This window comes from Symsagittifera roscoffensis, chromosome 5 (genome assembly GCF_963678635.1).
Source record: "Symsagittifera roscoffensis chromosome 5, txSymRosc1.1, whole genome shotgun sequence".
Classification (NCBI taxonomy): domain Eukaryota; kingdom Metazoa; phylum Xenacoelomorpha; order Acoela; family Convolutidae; genus Symsagittifera; species Symsagittifera roscoffensis.
This window is the reverse complement of record NC_087066.1, coordinates 25,432,846-25,451,408: the sequence shown is the minus strand read 5'-3', so window position 1 is coordinate 25,451,408 and position 18,563 is coordinate 25,432,846. Positions and strand designations below refer to the sequence as shown.

Below are 18,563 nucleotides of genomic sequence, written 5' to 3'. Positions count from 1 at the left end.
AAAAATAAATTATTCCATTTCAATTTTACATGGGGAAGTTTCTAAAACTACGAGTAATTTTTAGTGTACATTTCTGAAATTTAAAAGATGAAAACTTCAGTTATCGCCCATCGGACAATTCGATTGAAATTGGAACCATTTTTGGACAAAAACCCAAATAAATATCGAATTGCCCGTTAGTTAAGATATGAATGAATCAGATTTCACGTCAATCAGCATGAACAGATTAAGATAGATCACAGTCCCTTCAGTCTGTTCAGCCTGGCTTCCAAGTCGTCCATGTCGAGAGACGCAGCGGGAGCCTCAGTCCCTGTTGCCTCCCCTTGTCCTCCTCCCCCTCCGCTGCTTGTGTTGTCATCGTTGTTGTTAGAGTTGTTGCTGTTGCCTCCCAGATCAGTAGGAACTAGGATAACATTTAATTGTTTTCAGACTTTCGCCATTAGTTTAACTTTTACTTCAGCTCTTTAAATGCCTGAAAGAAAGTAATATGACGCTGTACTGTTGACAAACAATTGGGCAACTGACACCAGACTTCTCACTAAGAGACGTCTCTGTAACTTGAAAAAAAAAACAAATCATCATACAAATTATCATTTTTAAAATAGTTAATATCGTACAAGCTTGCCAGAAACATGTTACGTATTGATGTTTTGAAAACAGAACTCTTTGAACGTCTCAGAGAAAATTTGAGCTCTAAGCGACTGAGAAATCAGTCATGATCAAATGGTTGCAAAAGAAGATTTGGAAAGTACTCACTTTGTGGCAACTCGAAGGCCAAATTGGACCACTGTTGTAGGTTTCCGTTTGCAGTACTTGCATCATTCGTAGTAGCAGGGGGTGGAGCTGCAGGTTGATTGCCAACACTACCATTTGCTGTAAACAATGCCAACAGACAGTTGGAAAAGTCTCAATGAACGCAAGAAGACAAAACTTTCACGTATCAAATAAATTGAAACATATCACTTTTTGTTGAACATTTCGTTATTCGAAAAAAAGAAGAATTTGAATTAAACTTGAACAAAGTTAAAATTCAAGCCTCGAAAAATATCTTTTCTTAAAAAACTAAATAAAAAAGCAGCATGACCTACGCAAATTGACACTTACAAAAACTACATCAAAAATCAATCAATTCAAGCACAAATTTTTCAAGTTTTACAAAATCAATATCATGTCAAAGTTCAAGAAAGGGTCCAATAAAGCTCGAGGATTCTATGTTAGGTAAAAAAAAGAAGGGAACTAACGTTGGTTTTGAGCGTTAGCCGTATACGCCGGTGGCATTCTAAACAAAACAAGACAATTTACAAAAAACCTAATTAACTCCGAGGTATTTTTGTCTCACTCAATGTGAACATCTTACCCGTTTTTGTTTTCATCGGGCATATACCCATACGTCTAAACACAAAGATGAAAACATTTTTCAAAAGTTATAAAAGAATGAAGAATAGATTGACTTCAACAAGCAAAGTATTGATGTTTACTGAACAACGTACTCTGTATGGTGGCTGCTGATCGAAACTCGGCGGTTTCTGACTACCATTCGGGGGTACTCCGTTTGCACTGGGATCCGAGGGAGGGGCATTGTAGGGGTTGGGCGGGTTATTGTATGGGTTCGGCATTGGAGGCTGCTGTTGGGATGCAGCAGATGACGGGTAGTTAGGGTTCATTTGAGGGGCATTCGGAAACTGTGGATTAGAAGGGTACCCGGGTCCAGACTTGGGTGGGGCTCCATTAGAGTGAGGGTAAGGCTGTTGCTGGTGATCTTGGGGTCCGAAGTTTATGAGATCTCCATTTTGATTAGCTTGAAAATCAGCCGATGAGAGTTGATCCACCGAACCATCCTTTAACAGTTCATTGTTTATCACTGCAGCATCCTTCGAAATCTCAAACTGCAGTGTCGAGACAAAGAAATTGCAACTTTTAGTTTTCAATACATGAAAAGAACAAACATTTTCTTCCTAGTTTTTCATGTTTTCATTACACAAACAGGGTTAAAATTTTGACAACTGGCAGATTTAACTTATTATTAAACCCGGCACGATGAAAAATGTAATGAACAAACAATCTGGCCATTTAATAACAATTTCTGATAGATACTTCTTTGATAAAACTTAATCAATTTGAGAAAACCTGATCAATAGGTAAAGTTTTTATTTCAAAACTAGTTTAAGTCTATCAAGTTTCTCTCGGCCTTTACCCTATTATTGTTTGATAGAGGAATTTGCCTTCCTTTTACACAGAGGTGAAGCTTTGCTTCGCAAACACTAGCGATAACACGAAAAAAGCATCTCTAGAAAAAACCATAAGAAAAATAGAAATAAGCCTCGAATTAGTAAAAATTCGGCTAGGTCTAGGATACGATCTGCGACCTACTGTAATCTAGAGATTTTGAGTCTCACGCAGTAGCCACTCAGCCACACACGCTTAACCACTGAAAAAAAAACAAATCACGAATAAAGCAGCTACATATGCTAAAAAATTGCCAATGCAATGCTGCAAAAGTGGCACCAAATACAAATAGACACAATTTGGCAAGTGATAATTCGGAATATTATAAACTGAAGGCACCCACTAACTTTACATGAAACAAATCGGAAAGCATAAAAGCACATTATGTATAAATTACGCATTTCAAAAAATTGCGAGACATATTGACTTAGAAAGTTTCTGAAATCGAGTTATTATGATTGTTAAGTTGTTTGAAACAAATAGCTTTTTTTGGTTGATTTGCTGAACTAAAATGCATCAACTGTATTAACTTATTACTATTCGAATGTCAAAGCTATCAAAAAGCTGTAAAGTGCTCTAAAAGTGGCGCCAATAATTGCAACTTAGGTTTGAAAAAAGAAGGTTCATAATTATACAATAAGCTGACGCTAGTGTAAGCTAAGGAAATGAACTTAGAAAAAACATCAAAATTCAAACCGCGAAAAAACAATCTTTACACAGAGGCGAAGCTGCGCTTTGCAAACACTAGCAAGAATACGACAAAAAAGCTGCTTTATAAAGCGAAATAGGAAGAAATAGAAACAAGCCTCAAATTATAAAACTTTGCTACGTATTTTCTTCGAACCAGCGACCTCGAGAATTGGAGCCTGACGCTCTGCCCTCTCGGCCACGAAAGCTTAAAAATCGGCATAGACTAGTCACAAATGAAGCTGCTACATACGCAAAAAATTGACATCGCGATGCAGCAAAAGTAACACAAATACAAATAGACACATTTTTGCAAGTAATAGTGTGGAATATAAGAAATCGATTTTTATAATTGATATGTTTAAAACAAAAAGTTTTTTCCGTTCATTTGATGTATTAAAAATGCATCAACTGTGTTAACTTATTGCAATTCGAAAGTCAAAGCACATGCCATCAAAAAGGCGTAAAAGTTCTACCAAAACGGGCACCAGTCTTTGCCACTTAGGTTAGTAAAAAAAAGAATAGCATTATTACACTAACGCTCACTAAAGTTCGTTAGTGTAAAAGCAAACCGTGAACAAATTCAGGACTTTTCATTTAAAAAAATCAAAAAATCATCACGATCTATATTAGAGTCTTCACTACCATCGCCTCTTAGCAAGACAAACGTCAAGGAATTTCCCTCTAATTTGTCGCGAATCTTTTTCGGTCATCGAACAATGTGATACGTAAAAAGCGAGAACTTTTCGCACCCATTGTGACCATTAAATGAATGAAACACTGCAACAATTTTTTCAATCTCAATTTTAACTCTATTTGTAACACTAATGGACAAATTAAACGGATATCAGGTTTTACTGTTTGCAATTTTTGTTTTAGTTCGAACTTTGACAACAGTAACTGAGCGCTTAAACACAATTTTTGTAAGGACCAAGAGCAAACTATTTAATAACTTTCTATGAACGTGTCAAATGTTTGCTTCAATTATTTACCAGTTTTTTTTGGACCTGAAAGCGTTTTCACCATGTTTTTTAAGTGTAAAACTGTAGGAAACATTTGAGTAGCGGAAATTTGCACAGTTTAACATTCAATAGTCTCGCTGAGAAATTAAAAAAAACCTACAGCCCAAGGTGAGTGAAAACTGGCTTTTTAAGACCCAAAAAAATCTGGTAATAACTTAAAACAAAGTTTTTAAACATTCACACAATAAGACTCGAATTAGTAAAAATTCGACTACGTCTCGGATTCGATCTACGACTTAGAGATTACAGAGGCGAAGCTTCACTTCGCAAACACTAGCGAGAACACGACAAAAAGCAGCTCTTATTAAGTGCAAAAAGAAAAATTAGAAATAAGCATCGGATTATTAAAAAAAAATTGCTACGTCTGAGATTCGAACCTGCGACCAAGAGTCTCGCACACTAACCACTCAGCCAAGGAAGCTTAATTAGTTCCGAACACTAGCATAAAAAAAGCAGAGAACAGATGCTTTGTAATTTCCAATGCTACAGTTAAATTTCCAAATAAGTGAACAACTTTTCTGACCACTTATTTGCGAGTTAGGTTAGAAAAAAGAGGTTCGTTATTATACAATAAGCTGATTGCAAGTGTAATGAATGTCACACACAAACCACTCAGTCAACAACACTTAATAAATCACAAACACTAGCCAAAAATAAAGCAGTGAACAGATGCTATGAAATTTCCAATGTTACAGATCGTTATTATAGCAAAATTGCCACCAAATAAACGAACAATTTTATTTGCCAGTTAGATTAGAAAAAATGAAAAAGATAATTTGCTCTGGGTCCATTGAAAAAAAAAAGTTAAAGGCCTTACGAAATTTTTTCCGACATTGACATTGAAAACAGACATTTTAGACAATGAATCCTGATTCTGCAATTAGCTCTGTTCTCTTGTGTATGCGAGCACTTAAATGAAAATGGCAAAAAATCACTAAGATAGCCAGTGGCAGTGCAAGTAGCACACAATATTCACAAAACAGAAAAAATATATTTTATTACTTTTCTTCAATCAAGTGCCATTTTTAGTGGGTTTTGTGATACGAGAACTATACGATCGTATAACTAAAATTACTAAATTATGCATGATGATCGATCGATATTTGTCTTTAAAAATAAATAAAAAACAAAAAATGAAAAAAATTTTAGCACAAAAATCTTTTTTGCCAAACAACCGCTAGATGAAACATCTCACACTAAATTTTTTTTACAGAGGCAAGCTGCGGTTAGCAAACACACGAGGAGAATGCAAGAAAAGAGCTCTAAACAGGCAAAACAAAGTGAAATAAGAAGATAAAAAAACACCTTGAAAAGTCTTGTTGGGATTAGGAGTATCACATCTGCTCTACAACCGCTTTTATTTTAACTAACACTAGCCACCAATAGAGCAGCTACAGTTTCTATCGAATTGCCAATGTTACGCAGCGAAAAGTCAACCATAAAAAACTATTCAAATGCTCCGGATTTGAATATCTGACCCGTTGATCAGGAGTCTCACGTCGTCGCATCTGCGCCACGGTCACTAGGAAGTAAATTAGTGACCCAGCTAATCATATACTGTACTGATACGGAAATGTGTAATTTTCAAAATTTCAGTAAATAGACTATGTAAAAACCCTTGTGTTTCTCTTCTCAAGTAGTTGATTAACCGCTTGTTTAAAAGAGAAAACTACTACGCACTCTTTCAATTGAAGTCTTTGTCTCGGATTTGGCTAGGTAGTTTTCGAAAAAATTAAAAGAGCCGATCAAAAATTCAAAAATTGTTTTTTCCTCAATCCAATAACTTTTCTCTTGTAAAGCATGGGAATAAACTCTACTTGCCACACCCTGATTTTAAGCTTAAAATTTCCGCACCTCAATTTTTTGAAACCTTAATATCAGATTTAGCTATTAGTTTTCGAGAATAGTGATGACATTTCCAAAAAAACGGTAAACATATAAAAAGAAATTTTTCCGGAAATCCATATCAGCTTTTCTAAAAAAAACAGGGTTCAAAAGATTACACAGGAAAAATCGAAGCATAATGTCAGTTTAAATGAACTGTCAACTTCAGAACCAGTAGGTTAGTTTTAGAAGAACAAAAATAAGTTTTCCGATAATAAAAAACGGGCAAAATTTCAAAAATAAGACATTTTTGAAGGCCAAAACGCAGGGCATAGCCGCTTGCGCAGGTACGATTCGGATAAGTAATTTTTTCTTTCGGTTAAACCCTAAAATCTCCGATTTGACAGGGGGTAAGTTTTGAGAAAGTCAAAAAATTAAAAAAAAAATATTAAAATGTCAAAAGATGGGCTTGTTTGAGGCCATAACCTTTTTCTACCAAAATTATGAAAAAGCCGCCTGAGAAGGGGGAGATCTCCATAATTTGTTCTTTTGATTGAAACTTTCATTTCAGATTTGTGCATTTAATATTTGACAAGATGAAAAACTGAAAACAAGTAGGCCAAAAATCCCCCTACTGAAACTTTCGAAGGCCGTAGAACGTAAGGTAAAATGAAACAAGATAATAACGAATTATGCAGGCACCTAGAAAAGCAGCCGGTTGTTCTTTTGTTACCAGTTTTTTGAAAATCGGTACAGTAATTTTTGACACAGAGGCGAAGCTGAGCTTCGCACCACTTGCCATACAAACTTGAATGGCTATGATTAAAATCAAACGAAAAAATGAAAAACTTCCAAAAATTGTTTTTGTCAATAAAATTGCAACAAAAGTGCAAAATATCCGGAGCAAAATATTCTGCACCATTCGAAACTCTACAAAGAGCTTTGGGAATGCTATATTGAAGACAAGTTTTCAAAAAACCAGTCTTTCCTGCGGAACTAAGCAGAAAAAAAATGCGGACAGACAATAATCTAAATTAGCTAAAATTTTCTATATGCAAAAAAAAAAACAGGTCTCAACTGGAATCGAACTCCCAGGCTTGGTCATCTTAAGCATGGGAGTTACAGGAACTTGGAATAAAGCTGAAATATCGAGCTAGGGTAACCAAGCCGACAAAAACAAACAGACGGTAGACAGTCCGAAAAAGCAGAAAAACTAGTTTACAAGAAAAGAGCCCGGCCAGATTTGAAGCGCAAGCCTTTGCCATCTAAATCTTTTGTTTTTATCTCTACGCCAGATCGGTGATTGGTTTCAATTTATAATTATCAAGCGGTAACAAAGCCGAAAATACTTAAGAAACCCTTCATGCCGAAAAATTCTGAACTTATAAAAAATCTTAAGTCCATTTTCCTCTCAGAGCACACACGCACACAAACTTTTTTCGGTCGTAAAGACGTATTATGAGGCCACCAAAATGATATCAATTCAGCTGATAAAAAAAATGAAAAAAACAACGCTGAAAGCAACTGCAGTGAGAAAAGTTTACAGCCTAAATAATCTATAATAGATGTGGCAACTAAGCCGACAAAACATAAGCACACAAATATTAGGCCGAAATTTTCCAAAGTGCAAAAATTGTCCTAAGTGTCGCAAAAAAAACGAAAAACATCAAATTCTATACAATTTCATTATACAGGTTTTTTAAACAGGATCCAACACTAGCTTAAAATAAAGCAGCCACATATTCCTTCAATTTGTTTGTGCTTAAATAAGCTTAACTATGATTAAATTGAAATAAACCAAAATTAACACCAAACGAGAACTTTTATTTGCGACTTAGGTTAGAAAAAAATTCTTCGTAATAATACAGTAATACAGCCCTGTGCTTGTGTAAATAGTAAAATCAAGTAAAAAAAACAATAACTTTCCAGATAGCGAGCATTAGTCGATCTCGTTACTTGCTCGAAATTAGACTAAATTTTAAAAATCTCACACCAGTTTTTCTCGATTCTGGGACAACTTTTTCATAGTTTTTTAATGTTCGAATCACTACTAAAAGGGCTTTTTTATGATATATCACTCGGCTCATTCCGATGATCATTGGTGGTACCTGATTTTGTGAGGAAAACAAAAAGAAAAAAATAAAACACCCGAATAACTTGATCCTTCCCATTTTCATTGGTCCGAGCGAAGGGTTTTTGAAAATCAAATGTTTTAACGGTGCTATCAATTACAGAAAAAGTAAGCTTGCATCAACTATGTAAAATTTTTGTTTGCTGAGCTTCAATGTTCGGAACAAAAACATCGAAGAATCATTTGGTAAGCCAAAAGAAAGCTTTTGACTTTTGTTCTGAAGAAAACCTTTTGTTGAGACAATGTTCAAATCTGCTTACCAGCGCATGCGGGTCTGGTTTGAAGTCAACTTTGTGTGACTCGGCTATCTCCACCAAGTAAGCTTCAACCAAGGACTTTGCAGGGGGTCTGAAATCAAACCACTTCTCAAATTAGGTGTTTTGTTATTCGAACACAAGATTTGTTTTTAACCACTGCCACAACCTGCTTAGATTTGACATCCACAGCGCTTGCCAGTAGTAAATGAGTAATAAGAACTTCCGGTTGCTCTGCAAGTAGCACAGAAGGTTACGATTTGTCATTTTTGTAGAGCACACATTTAGTCGTTTTCGCATGCGAGTATGGTGAGGGGAGCTGAACATTGGCTACATTTATCTTTTCAAACTAATTTTTCATATAATTTACCAAACCTTTTTGTAGAAGAATTCTTGAACTTTTGGTACCGGAGAAGCTCTGAATGAAACTTCAAAAAATAGTTTTTCACAGCTGAAAGTCTAGTTTTTACAAGCTTAATTGTAAATTTTTTCTCCACTTGCTCTCCCCTGTCTCTAAAAAGGAAAAAATTGTTCGAGCCGGTTTTCTGGGCTGAGAAAAAAATCGAATCTCAAAAAAAGTACATATTCCGATTCGATAATCGCAAACGTAAAAAAATAGCTATTGAACTACGACTGCAGTGGTTTTAATATAACTAATCACTCGATCCAATTGGTAGGATCGCTTAATATTTGAGGTAACTGATTTTGCGAGAACATACAACTGAGTATTCGCATTTCTTTTGAAAATTGTTTTGCGCTATCACCAATTTAAGAAATTGCTTTTCGCTTTTACACTTGTGTGTTTTCATCGCCTTTCGTTTGACACAAATTTCGCTTTTTGTCGTACAAAATCCGCAAAAATGAATATTTCAATCACCGCGAAATTAGCCTGAATAAACTATATATTCCGTTAATTTCTTCCAAGTTCGAACAATTATGTCAAATTAAGTAACACAAGCACCGATTTCTGCGTTTAGTGAAAATTTGAATAACATTTATTCTGATACTGCTTTTAAAATAGCTGACGGCTTGCGCTTATATCGCGTCCGCATCGGTCGCACATAAAAGTTACCGATCACTTTTATTGCTGCTTTTGTTTCAACGCGTGTGCATACTCTGAACGAACGCAATTCAATTACTTACGTCAAACTATCTTCATACAAAATGCATATCAAAACGGACCAAGTTAACATCCTCCCCCCTAAACACGTTTAGGGGGAGGATGTTAACTTAGTTCTAAGTTGGGAATTTTCAGCCAATCAGAATCGAGCATTTTACATACAGCGCTTAACAAATTTAATTTAAATTCAGCGCTGGGGTAGAGGATCTTAACTTGGTCTATTTGGGTGGGGGAGACTTTATCTGATCCATTTCTTCAATAACTTTACCTGATGTCGAGCCTGTTGACCAGTTTCGGGTTGGCTTTCCGCGTGGAGTTCTGCTGCAGCTGGGCAAAGGCTTCCTTTTTGAATTTCCTCTGCAGCTGCTTCGATATCTCCGACATCTCGTTGATATCCTGGTAGATTCTGGGCGCGGCGAACAGAATGTTGGACAAACACTCTTCCAGGTCCATAGGCACCACTCTTAAATTACATTCATTTGATATCAATATTTCATATCTGCCTGTAAAGAAAATAAGTGGTGCGACAGCGGAGTGGGAGGATTGTCTTGATCAAAACGGGGGAAGGATGTAAGCCATGTTTAGCTCAAGTTTAAGTGCCGTAAGAGCGGCCCGAGTAAGTAAGGCGCGCGGCTCATAACACGAGGGTCGTGCGTTCGAATCCCACTCCGGTTACGGTCGGAGGGATCTCAGTGTTATCCGCCTCCTCAAGGTACGGTTGCATCAACAAGAATAGCAATACCATTCCCGAGGAAGGTCTTGCACTGGGTAGCCTCAGGGGTAATGAAAAAGTCACAAAAAATTTTTCACAGAAAGGAAGCTATGCTTCGCCAACACTAGCGAGAACACGACGAAAAACAGCTCCATAAAGTGCAATAAGAAAAGGTAGAAATAAGCCTAAAAATTCGGCTGTGTCGGACTCGATCCTGCGACCAAGATATTATGAGTCTCACACACTAACCACTGACGGTTAACAACCGTCAACCACTAGCCACAAATAAAGCAGAGAACAGATGCTAAGAAATTTCCAGTGGTATGGATTGTGATTATAGCAAAAGTGCCACCAAATGAGCACTTTTATTTGCAAGTAAGGTTGGGAAAAAAAGAAGGTTCGTACTAATTCATTACGCTCGCAAGTGTAATAACAAGCCATTCAGTTTCGAAAGACTTTTGAAACCTTTCAAATATTATGGCCATCGAATGCTTCGACATCAAGCACTTTTCAGGCAGACCTGGCTTTTTGAGATTTTATTTTGCCGCCGAATAGATTCCGTACACAGGCGAAGTGGATACAACGCAAACATAAAAAACAGACATTTAATTACTAAAATAGCAACGGAACAAAACATACGAAGGAAACAAAGCTGAGCATCTTTGAGCAGACACCAGTTGAGCCGAAAAAAAATTATTTAACTTTTTGAAATTTCAAGTCCTCCAGAAACTGCAATGAACAACACTTGCACTTGAAAGTACAATTAGAATTGCTTAAAACGAAACACAAGCAAAACCCGTGATGGGCAACTAAGCCGGCAAAACTTGAGCAGATAAACGAAAGTCCGACAATACAATTGTTACCGGAAAAAAATTCAATTGCATGCATACTGAAATAAAATAAGGTGCGGCCGAACCCCTGACACTAGGGCGGAAAGGCGTTAGCACTAGACCAAGTGGGAACGAACCTGGACGTTGTTAATGTTTTACTCAGAGGCGAAGTTGCATTTCGCATACACAAGCAAAAAATATGACCTGCGGGGAAAATTGAATGCATAGAACTTTGAGTCTACAAAACTTCTTAAGTGACGCACGCCAGTTATGAGTCTACATGATTGCTAAATGACGCAAGCCAATTATAACGCATTAGCAGTACCAGTCAATTTGAAAAAAAAAAAAGAAATTTACCAAATAACATACCTCAATTTATAGAGCGGACGCATTTTAACTAGTATACGAAAAAGTTCATTTGAAACATCCGACCGTGCCCAGGTTCGAACCCTCTTATTTTGTTGCGGGTCTCCTTCCCTACCTCTACGCTACAGATCCATGTTACCTTGAAGCTCAAGTGCTTCTAGAGGCCCAGCTTAAGCTGGAGGTACCGGTTTGATATTTTTTTGAAATGTAGTACTGATGCGGGATGAGGTAGGTAGTTTAAAAAACTTTAAGCATAGGGCTTCACCAAAAACCTTGGTTGTTGCTCTATTAAAAAAATGAGTGAAAAATTTGTAATTTTGGAATTTTCCCAAAAACATGTTTCTTGTTCAAAATTCAATGCGTAGCAGTTTATAAACGGAGGCATCTTATAACCTGTTGCCTTGATTCAACTTTTGATATCAGTTTTCGAGAAGTCAAAAGTTTAAATGAATGGACAAGAAATCAAAAAATTGACTTTTCTGAATGCCATAACTTTTTGTGTTAGAAAAATTGAACCTGCGCGCTGACACAGACGACCTTCTCTCAACCCTTCCTTTCTTCATTGAACCTAAAATTTCAGGTTTGAGATGGTAAGTTTCATGACAATTAGTAGAAAAACTGCTAAGAACTAATTTTTGACTTTCGAAAAGCTGCAAATAAAAATTTGACTATTCCGAGGGTCATAAGTATTTCTGTAAGAAAAATCGGGCGTATCTACGTATGAAGTTGAGCTTCCCACAATCCATTCTTTAATTGTTCAAACTGAAACCAATATCTCAAATTCGTTTCGGGAGGGTAGCTTTTGAGAAAAGAAAAAATTTCACAAATCATTCTAAAATTCGACGTTTCCCAGGGTCATAACATTTCATGTAGAAAAACTTGGGCGTAACCGCTGATGCAGGGGAGCTTCTAACAACCCGTTTTACCCTTTGAAACCAAAATCTCAAATTTGTGAGGATAGTTTTCGAGAAAAGTCAAAAACGTTTGAAAAAACGGTCAAAAAATCGAAAATTTGACTTTTCAGAGCATCCTGATTTTTCGTGTAAAAAATTCAGGCATGATTATTTATGCAGCGGAGCTTCCGACGACCAATTTTACTCATTGAAACCAAAACCTTAGATTTTGGGAGGGTAATTTTCGAGAAGTAAATTTGACTTTTCTGAGGTTCCTGATTTTTTGGCAGAGTAGTTTTTGAGAAAAACAAAATTTTCCAAAGCGTCTCAAAAAAATAATAAAAAAACCCGATCCCATTCATTTTCATAATACCTGACTATTCCGAGGGTCATAAGTATTTCTGTAAGAAAAATTGGGCGTATCTACTTATGAAGTTGAGCTTCCCACAATCAATTCTTTAATTGTTCAAACTGAAACCAATATCTCAGATTCGTTTCGGGAGGGTAGCTTTTGAGAAAAGAAAAATTTCACAAATCATTCTAAAATTCGACTTTTCCCAGGGTCATAACATTTCATGTAGAAAAACTTGGGCGTAACCGCTGATGCAGGGGAGCTTCTGACAACCCGTTTTACCTTTTGAAACCAAAATCTCAAATTTGTGAGGATAGTTTTCGAGAAAAGTCAAAAAAGTTTGAAAAAACGGTCAAAAAATCGAAAATTTGACTTTTCAGAGCATCCTGATTTTTCGTGTAAAAAAATTCAGGCATGATTATTTATGCAGCGGAGCTTCCGACGACCAATTTTACTCATTGAAACCAAAACCTTAGATTTTGGGAGGGTAATTTTCGAGAAGTAAATTTGACTTTTCTGAGGTTCCTGATTTTTTGGCAGAGTAGTTTTTGAGAAAAACAAAATTTTCCAAAGCGTCTCAAAAAAATAATAAAAAAACCCGATCCCATTCATTTTCATAATACCTGTTTTTATCAAACAGGAATTTGCAATATAATAGTCTCTGTTAATATCTTTAGCATTGGCTTAGTTTAATAGCTGGTGATTGATCAAAATGAACACTTTGAAAATGAACACATTTTGTCGCAACAATACTTGTACTTGGAAAAAAGTGAAATCGTACTATAACACAAGCATTGCATGTGTAATAATAAAGCAACTTAGCAAAGCAACTTAGATTTGTAAGAGATGTTTATGGAAAAAAGTCTTGTTACAAGGTGGAATCCCTCATACGCGAAGGACCGAATGCGCGAAAATTAAAGGTAGGACTTCCAGAGACCGAATATTAGTATTGCCCGAATATAAAAACGGCAGAAATATGCAACATTTTCAAATAATCACTGACCGCCGCCGAATTGGAAAATTTTTTATATTTCAAGGGTTTCGTTATGAAAGAAGCAAAATATTGCTTCATTTAATTCATTTTAAATGAATAACAATTGCTTCTTTTTAAAAATTGACTTTCGGCTAATTTTGTTTTCGATCCTTCGCTCACGAGTTTTTTCGACCATTTGGTCCTTCGCGCATGAGAATAGCCCCTCGATTACAAGACACCTGCTCTGGCAAGTGTAATAATTATGGTTCCCTTCCTCCCTCCCTCTAAACTGGGCCTGTCTGTGAGAAGAGATTGAACATGCACTGACTCGTTGGAGCATGTTTCCATGATTCCGATTCTTCCCAGAAGTAGATCACAGTTCATCTCCACCATCTCCAGCGCCTCCACCAAGTAGTCCTCTCGGATTATCTGTTCCACCTACAAAAACATAACCAACAGGCAGATGGAAAAGCCAATCAACGCACGTCAACAGAAAAAAACAATGACTTTTTTGAAAAAATCTGAACTTTCGAATATTAAAGATGCCCTTATAGCCTTTTGAAATTCTATAACAGCCTATGATTGACACTCTTTTAAATTAACACAATTTGAGAAAACTAGATCAATAGGTAAACTTTTTATTCCGCTGGTAAGCCTGAAAACTGAACTTTCGAAAATTAGAAGTAGAAACTAGAAGTCGATCATGTTTTTCGTGATCTTTACACTTTTGCTGTTCGATAGTGGAGTTTGCCTTGTTTTAACAAAAGAAATGAACTGAACTTAAAAAAAAATCATAAGTCAAACCGCGAAAAAGTAAGACTTTCCTGCAAAAAAAAAAGAAATCATCAGCATTTATATAAGCGTCCGAACTATGAGCATCGACTCTTAATAAATCAAAGAACCGGATTTGATTCGTGAGAAAGTACCTAACAATCCACCATATAAAAGAATGGGTCGAGTAATGAGATTGTAGCGTGCTGAGGGTGGTTGCCAAACTTTCTTAAGGTTCACCAACCTCAATAATTTCTTAAGGCGCGAATATATATCAGAGTTGAAAGGGAGCATAAACTGACTGTTTAGTAGATACCTTACCTAGAGCGCGATTGCAGATTTATGAACTTAGGGCGTGCTTTATTTCTGACAAGAATACGCTTTGAGTCAACAAATGAAATCATATCCCTTTGAAAAAAGATTTCAACAGGATAATGAAGTAGATAGGTATCTAACAAGTGGCAAAACATCATTTTGGGAAAATATTATCTCACGAATTTAACAGTAAAGCTAACTTTTCACTGTCAGTTGATTGATTCATTATTCTAACATTATTCTCTTCAACACTGCTCTATTGAAAAGAATAGCTACATTGTTTCAGGTCTTATTAAAACTTTCCATCGGGAGGCGTTTTATTGATTTTCAGAACAAAAACTAATGTTCAGCAGTCAATATTTTCTTTTCCTCAATACTTTATTCAGTCTCAAACAAAAGCAATAAGTTTTCTCAAGTTCGCACAATGCAGTTTCTCTTTTGGGACAAAACGGTCAAAACTTGAAAAAAATTTAGTCCGTAAAAATAGATTTTCACAAGTAGCTTTCAGAATGCAAGAAAGAAGTTTCAAAAAATCCTCTCTGCGGAACTAAGCCGACAAAGCAGACGGACAACAATCAAAACTAGCCCAAAATTTTCATTTTGCAAAAAAACAGGCCTCGTTTGAAATAGAACTCTCGGGCTGGCTTTATTTTCTCAAGCACAGGTGCAATAAAGAACGTCGAAGAAAACTGAACCTGCAAATCAACGGGATACGGGAACCACGCCGATAAACGTAAGCTTTCTTCGGTTCATTTGATGAATTGAAAATGCATAAACTGTATTAATTTATTGGCAATCAAATGTTTAAAGAGATTTGACCCCTGCCGAACGAAAGGGTCCCACCTCTTTACTACTTTGAGATCTTCATTTTCGGCTGACTGACCTAAAATATTTCTGAAGGCGCCAATATATACTAACTAAGGCGTGGGGCTGAAAAAAGGCAATATTTTGGTAAAATCTTTCTAAAAAAATTTTTTGCCTGTTTTTTTTTTCAAAAAATGCCTGTGATACAAAAAATTGGGCAACGTAGGCGCTTCAAAAATTCAGAGAGCTCAGAAGCTCTTCAGAGAGCTCAGAAAATCAACATGTTTGGCCCAAAAAAAATGTCTAGAACATTTTTTGGAAATCCACTCCACCCCTCGAGAAAATCCTGGATCCTCCCCTGCTCATGAGCCAAATAATCACCCGTATTTGTTGTTATTAACATGCAGACAACTTTTTTCTTTCCCGACCTGCAAAATATTATGGAAATAACTTTATTGTATAAAATGAGGCGTGCTGAATAATTAAGCTATTCCAAACGCACTTGGTCCTCATTCATAGCCCTGTAAAGCACTCGATAGCCCATTTAAAAAACACTTGTGCGTTCGAGGAGAGATGAAAAAGGTCACAACCACACGCCTGAAGACTGTGAAGCTCAATTAAGCTGATTTGGTGATCGCATGCTCAAATTATAGGGAAATACCTTTTTTATAGTCAAATCTATAACTAAATCTATAAATAAATAATGACTTAAATAAATAATGACTTACCCTCACACGAGCTCTGTCATTTTTACACGCAACTAAATACTCTGAAATCTCTTTTCTTGCCTTCAGATTTTGCTCCGCTAAAAAAAAATTAATCTGAGGTTGTGTCGACAAAAGAAGCTTCATCAAAAACAAATCTGAACTGACTTTTCTTTTTCTCCAAAAGCTTGAGTCGATTTATCGCCAGCTTCAGGTTTGTCTTCAGTTTGGTTCCATCAAATGTTTTCTTAAATTGAGACATCGCAGTCTGAAAACGCATGGAGTCTAAATGTTGCAAGCTTCCTCATATTTGATACATGAGTGGATGTTTTGTGTTTTCCTTTTACTTCTGTCTCAGTGATAGAATTATTTTAAGACATTTGATCTTATCGCGCTAATTGGACTATTGGCAACCTCAAAACACCGTTGGATGAAAATCTGATTAAAAGGTCTTGATAAAAGTTCTTACTGTAACTCAATTTTTAGTTTTCGTCTCCCGTTTTTATGCTCTTGGAGATAAAGAACTTGCCCATAAACAGTGCCAATATGTTCGTAAATTATACTAAATTTGAGCTTTTCTGAGCAATGTTTTAGTTTTTCAGATCACAAAAACCTGCATTTATGTTATGTGTGTTCATCTTGCATCGGTTTTAGAAGTTTGTGTTCTGTCTCATGCAGCAACCAGTAGCCTTAAGCTATATTCGCTTTTCAGAAGATAAGCAAGTACCAATGAAGTAAATTACTTCAATGAGTTGAAAAAAAAATCCTTTAAACGTCAAATAAATTTCGCAAATATGAAAGATATAAATACAAAGATATAAATCAGACACTTAACTAATAACAACTTTGAAACATCTGCAAAAAGAATACAATTCATGTCTGAGAGAATAAAAATAAATCAACTTCCTTGGCTCGAATTACTCTCGCCAGTGTCGTCTTCGGCTAGTAGAGCCGACACGACTTGCTCCGAGCTCTCAATTGCCGCTGTCATTGCTTGAGCACTCATCGCCGCCGCTTCACTAGCGAGTGGGTTTGAAGCTGACGAAATATTACTGTCGTACGCTCGATTCATAGAAATAGCTGGGCCGGCAAAATGGGCGGAGACGTTTGGACCATATTTCATGACATGGCTACTTTTAGCATACCTTCTAGCTTCTTCTATGTCCATGCGGTGAAGCCCACGATAATGACTGATTAAATTGCAGCGTGTTTTGCACGAGTGAGAGCACAGAATACACTTGAATGGTCGCAAACTGCTGTGATAGTTGCGAAGGTGGGATCGCACTAGTTCAATTCGGGTGGCCTTGTAGCTGCAGAGGTGACAACTGAATAAACTTCGAGACTGCTCTTCAGAGTAACCCATAGCTGGGGTTGTGTTCGGCTGGACTGCAGAATCTTAAAGCAAAGATAGCTATACAATACTTTACCTAGAAAATTACCCGTATGTCACATATAAAGGGCAAGTAGAAAGAAGTTCTTTGGTCTCAAGATAACACTCTAGAGCTTAAATACACAGAAAAATTCTAATTTTTTGAGCCCCAGCAAATCAAAAGGTCTTGAGCGGTTGGATGACAAATCGTAGCAAGTCATTGGCGAGTATCGAGCGCTTGCTGCGCTGAGCTTAAATCGGTACGAGAGGTATCTTGCGCATGTATCAGTATTCGCCACTAATACTACTGTAACCAAATAAATATAACCAGGATAGCCGGTTGCTGTGCAAGTAGCACAGAATGTTCCGACCACATTCTCAGATTTTTTCTCAAGATAGTGTCTTTTCTTGTACACCGTGTGATGATAGAGCCATACAAACGCGTTAGAAATTGAGTGAATTAGGCATAAAAGACTACCATTGTTTTCAAAAAAATTCAATTATTTTAGAGAGATTTTTTGCCAGAAAAGCGCTATAAAAGGCATCCACCAAAACAATGTTTTCTTTCAGTAAAATAGTCAATTTTAGCCTAAGCGGGTAATTTTTATAAATAACGAACGTTACTCGATCGCTTTACTCGCTCGAAAATAGACGAAAAAGCAAAAACGTCAAACCGGTTTTTCTGGACACTGGGTATTTGTTTTTGCAAATTTTAAAAATTCGCTCGAATCACGACTGAAAGGGCTTTAATATGATATACCACTCAACCCAATCCGATGATTATTTGTGGTACCTAATTTTGCGTGAAAAAAAATTTAAAAGATAAAACACACCTGTATACAAAGTGCCTCCCCATTTTCAATGGTCGGAAAAAAAATTACTGTAACCACAAAAATTACTGTAACTATAATAAATTACTGTAAACATAATGATTAACAATGACAGCCGGTTACTGTGCAAGTAGCACAAAATGTTCCGACCATAGTCCTAAAAAACTACGAAAAAAATGTTTTTTTTTTTCAAATTTTTGTAACTTTTTCTGCGTGGTGTGAAAAGGATCTGACGTAAAACTAGAATTTAGGCATATTAGACAGTCATAGTTATATAGGCAATTTGGACCGAAACTTTTGAAGAAAAATGACTCAAAAAACTAGAAAAAAAAATTTTCAATTTTTTTGCAGAAAATTCATGAATTTTTTTGGTTTTAAAA

The 18,563-nt window shown here is 36.3% G+C and overlaps 2 protein-coding genes across 3 annotated transcripts in view; both read right to left on the bottom strand.

Annotated features, from left to right (window-relative positions):
- Positions 1–18,563, bottom strand: part of LOC134847000 (IST1 homolog) — a 541,764-nt gene continuing 523,201 nt past the window's right edge. For both annotated transcript variants that reach the window (XM_063864478.1, XM_063864479.1), the window contains exons 2-11: positions 16,153–16,254; positions 16,009–16,085; positions 13,719–13,828; positions 9,533–9,727; positions 8,151–8,238; positions 1,491–1,838; positions 1,358–1,392; positions 1,242–1,279; positions 757–873; positions 1–403 (exon numbers count right to left, since the gene is read on the bottom strand). In XM_063864478.1, the coding sequence (XP_063720548.1) occupies positions 237–403; positions 757–873; positions 1,242–1,279; positions 1,358–1,392; positions 1,491–1,838; positions 8,151–8,238; positions 9,533–9,727; positions 13,719–13,828; positions 16,009–16,085; positions 16,153–16,246 (1,269 nt within the window). In that variant the 5' untranslated portion in view covers positions 16,247–16,254 and the 3' untranslated portion in view covers positions 1–236. The remainder of the gene's footprint in view (positions 404–756; positions 874–1,241; positions 1,280–1,357; positions 1,393–1,490; positions 1,839–8,150; positions 8,239–9,532; positions 9,728–13,718; positions 13,829–16,008; positions 16,086–16,152; positions 16,255–18,563) is intronic.
- Positions 16,757–18,563, bottom strand: part of LOC134847003 (AT-rich binding protein-like) — a gene marked incomplete in the record, with an annotated part of 4,651 nt that continues 2,844 nt past the window's right edge. Inside the window, 1 exon segment of the mRNA XM_063864482.1 lies at positions 16,757–17,379. Coding sequence (XP_063720552.1) covers positions 16,883–17,379 — 497 coding nt within the window.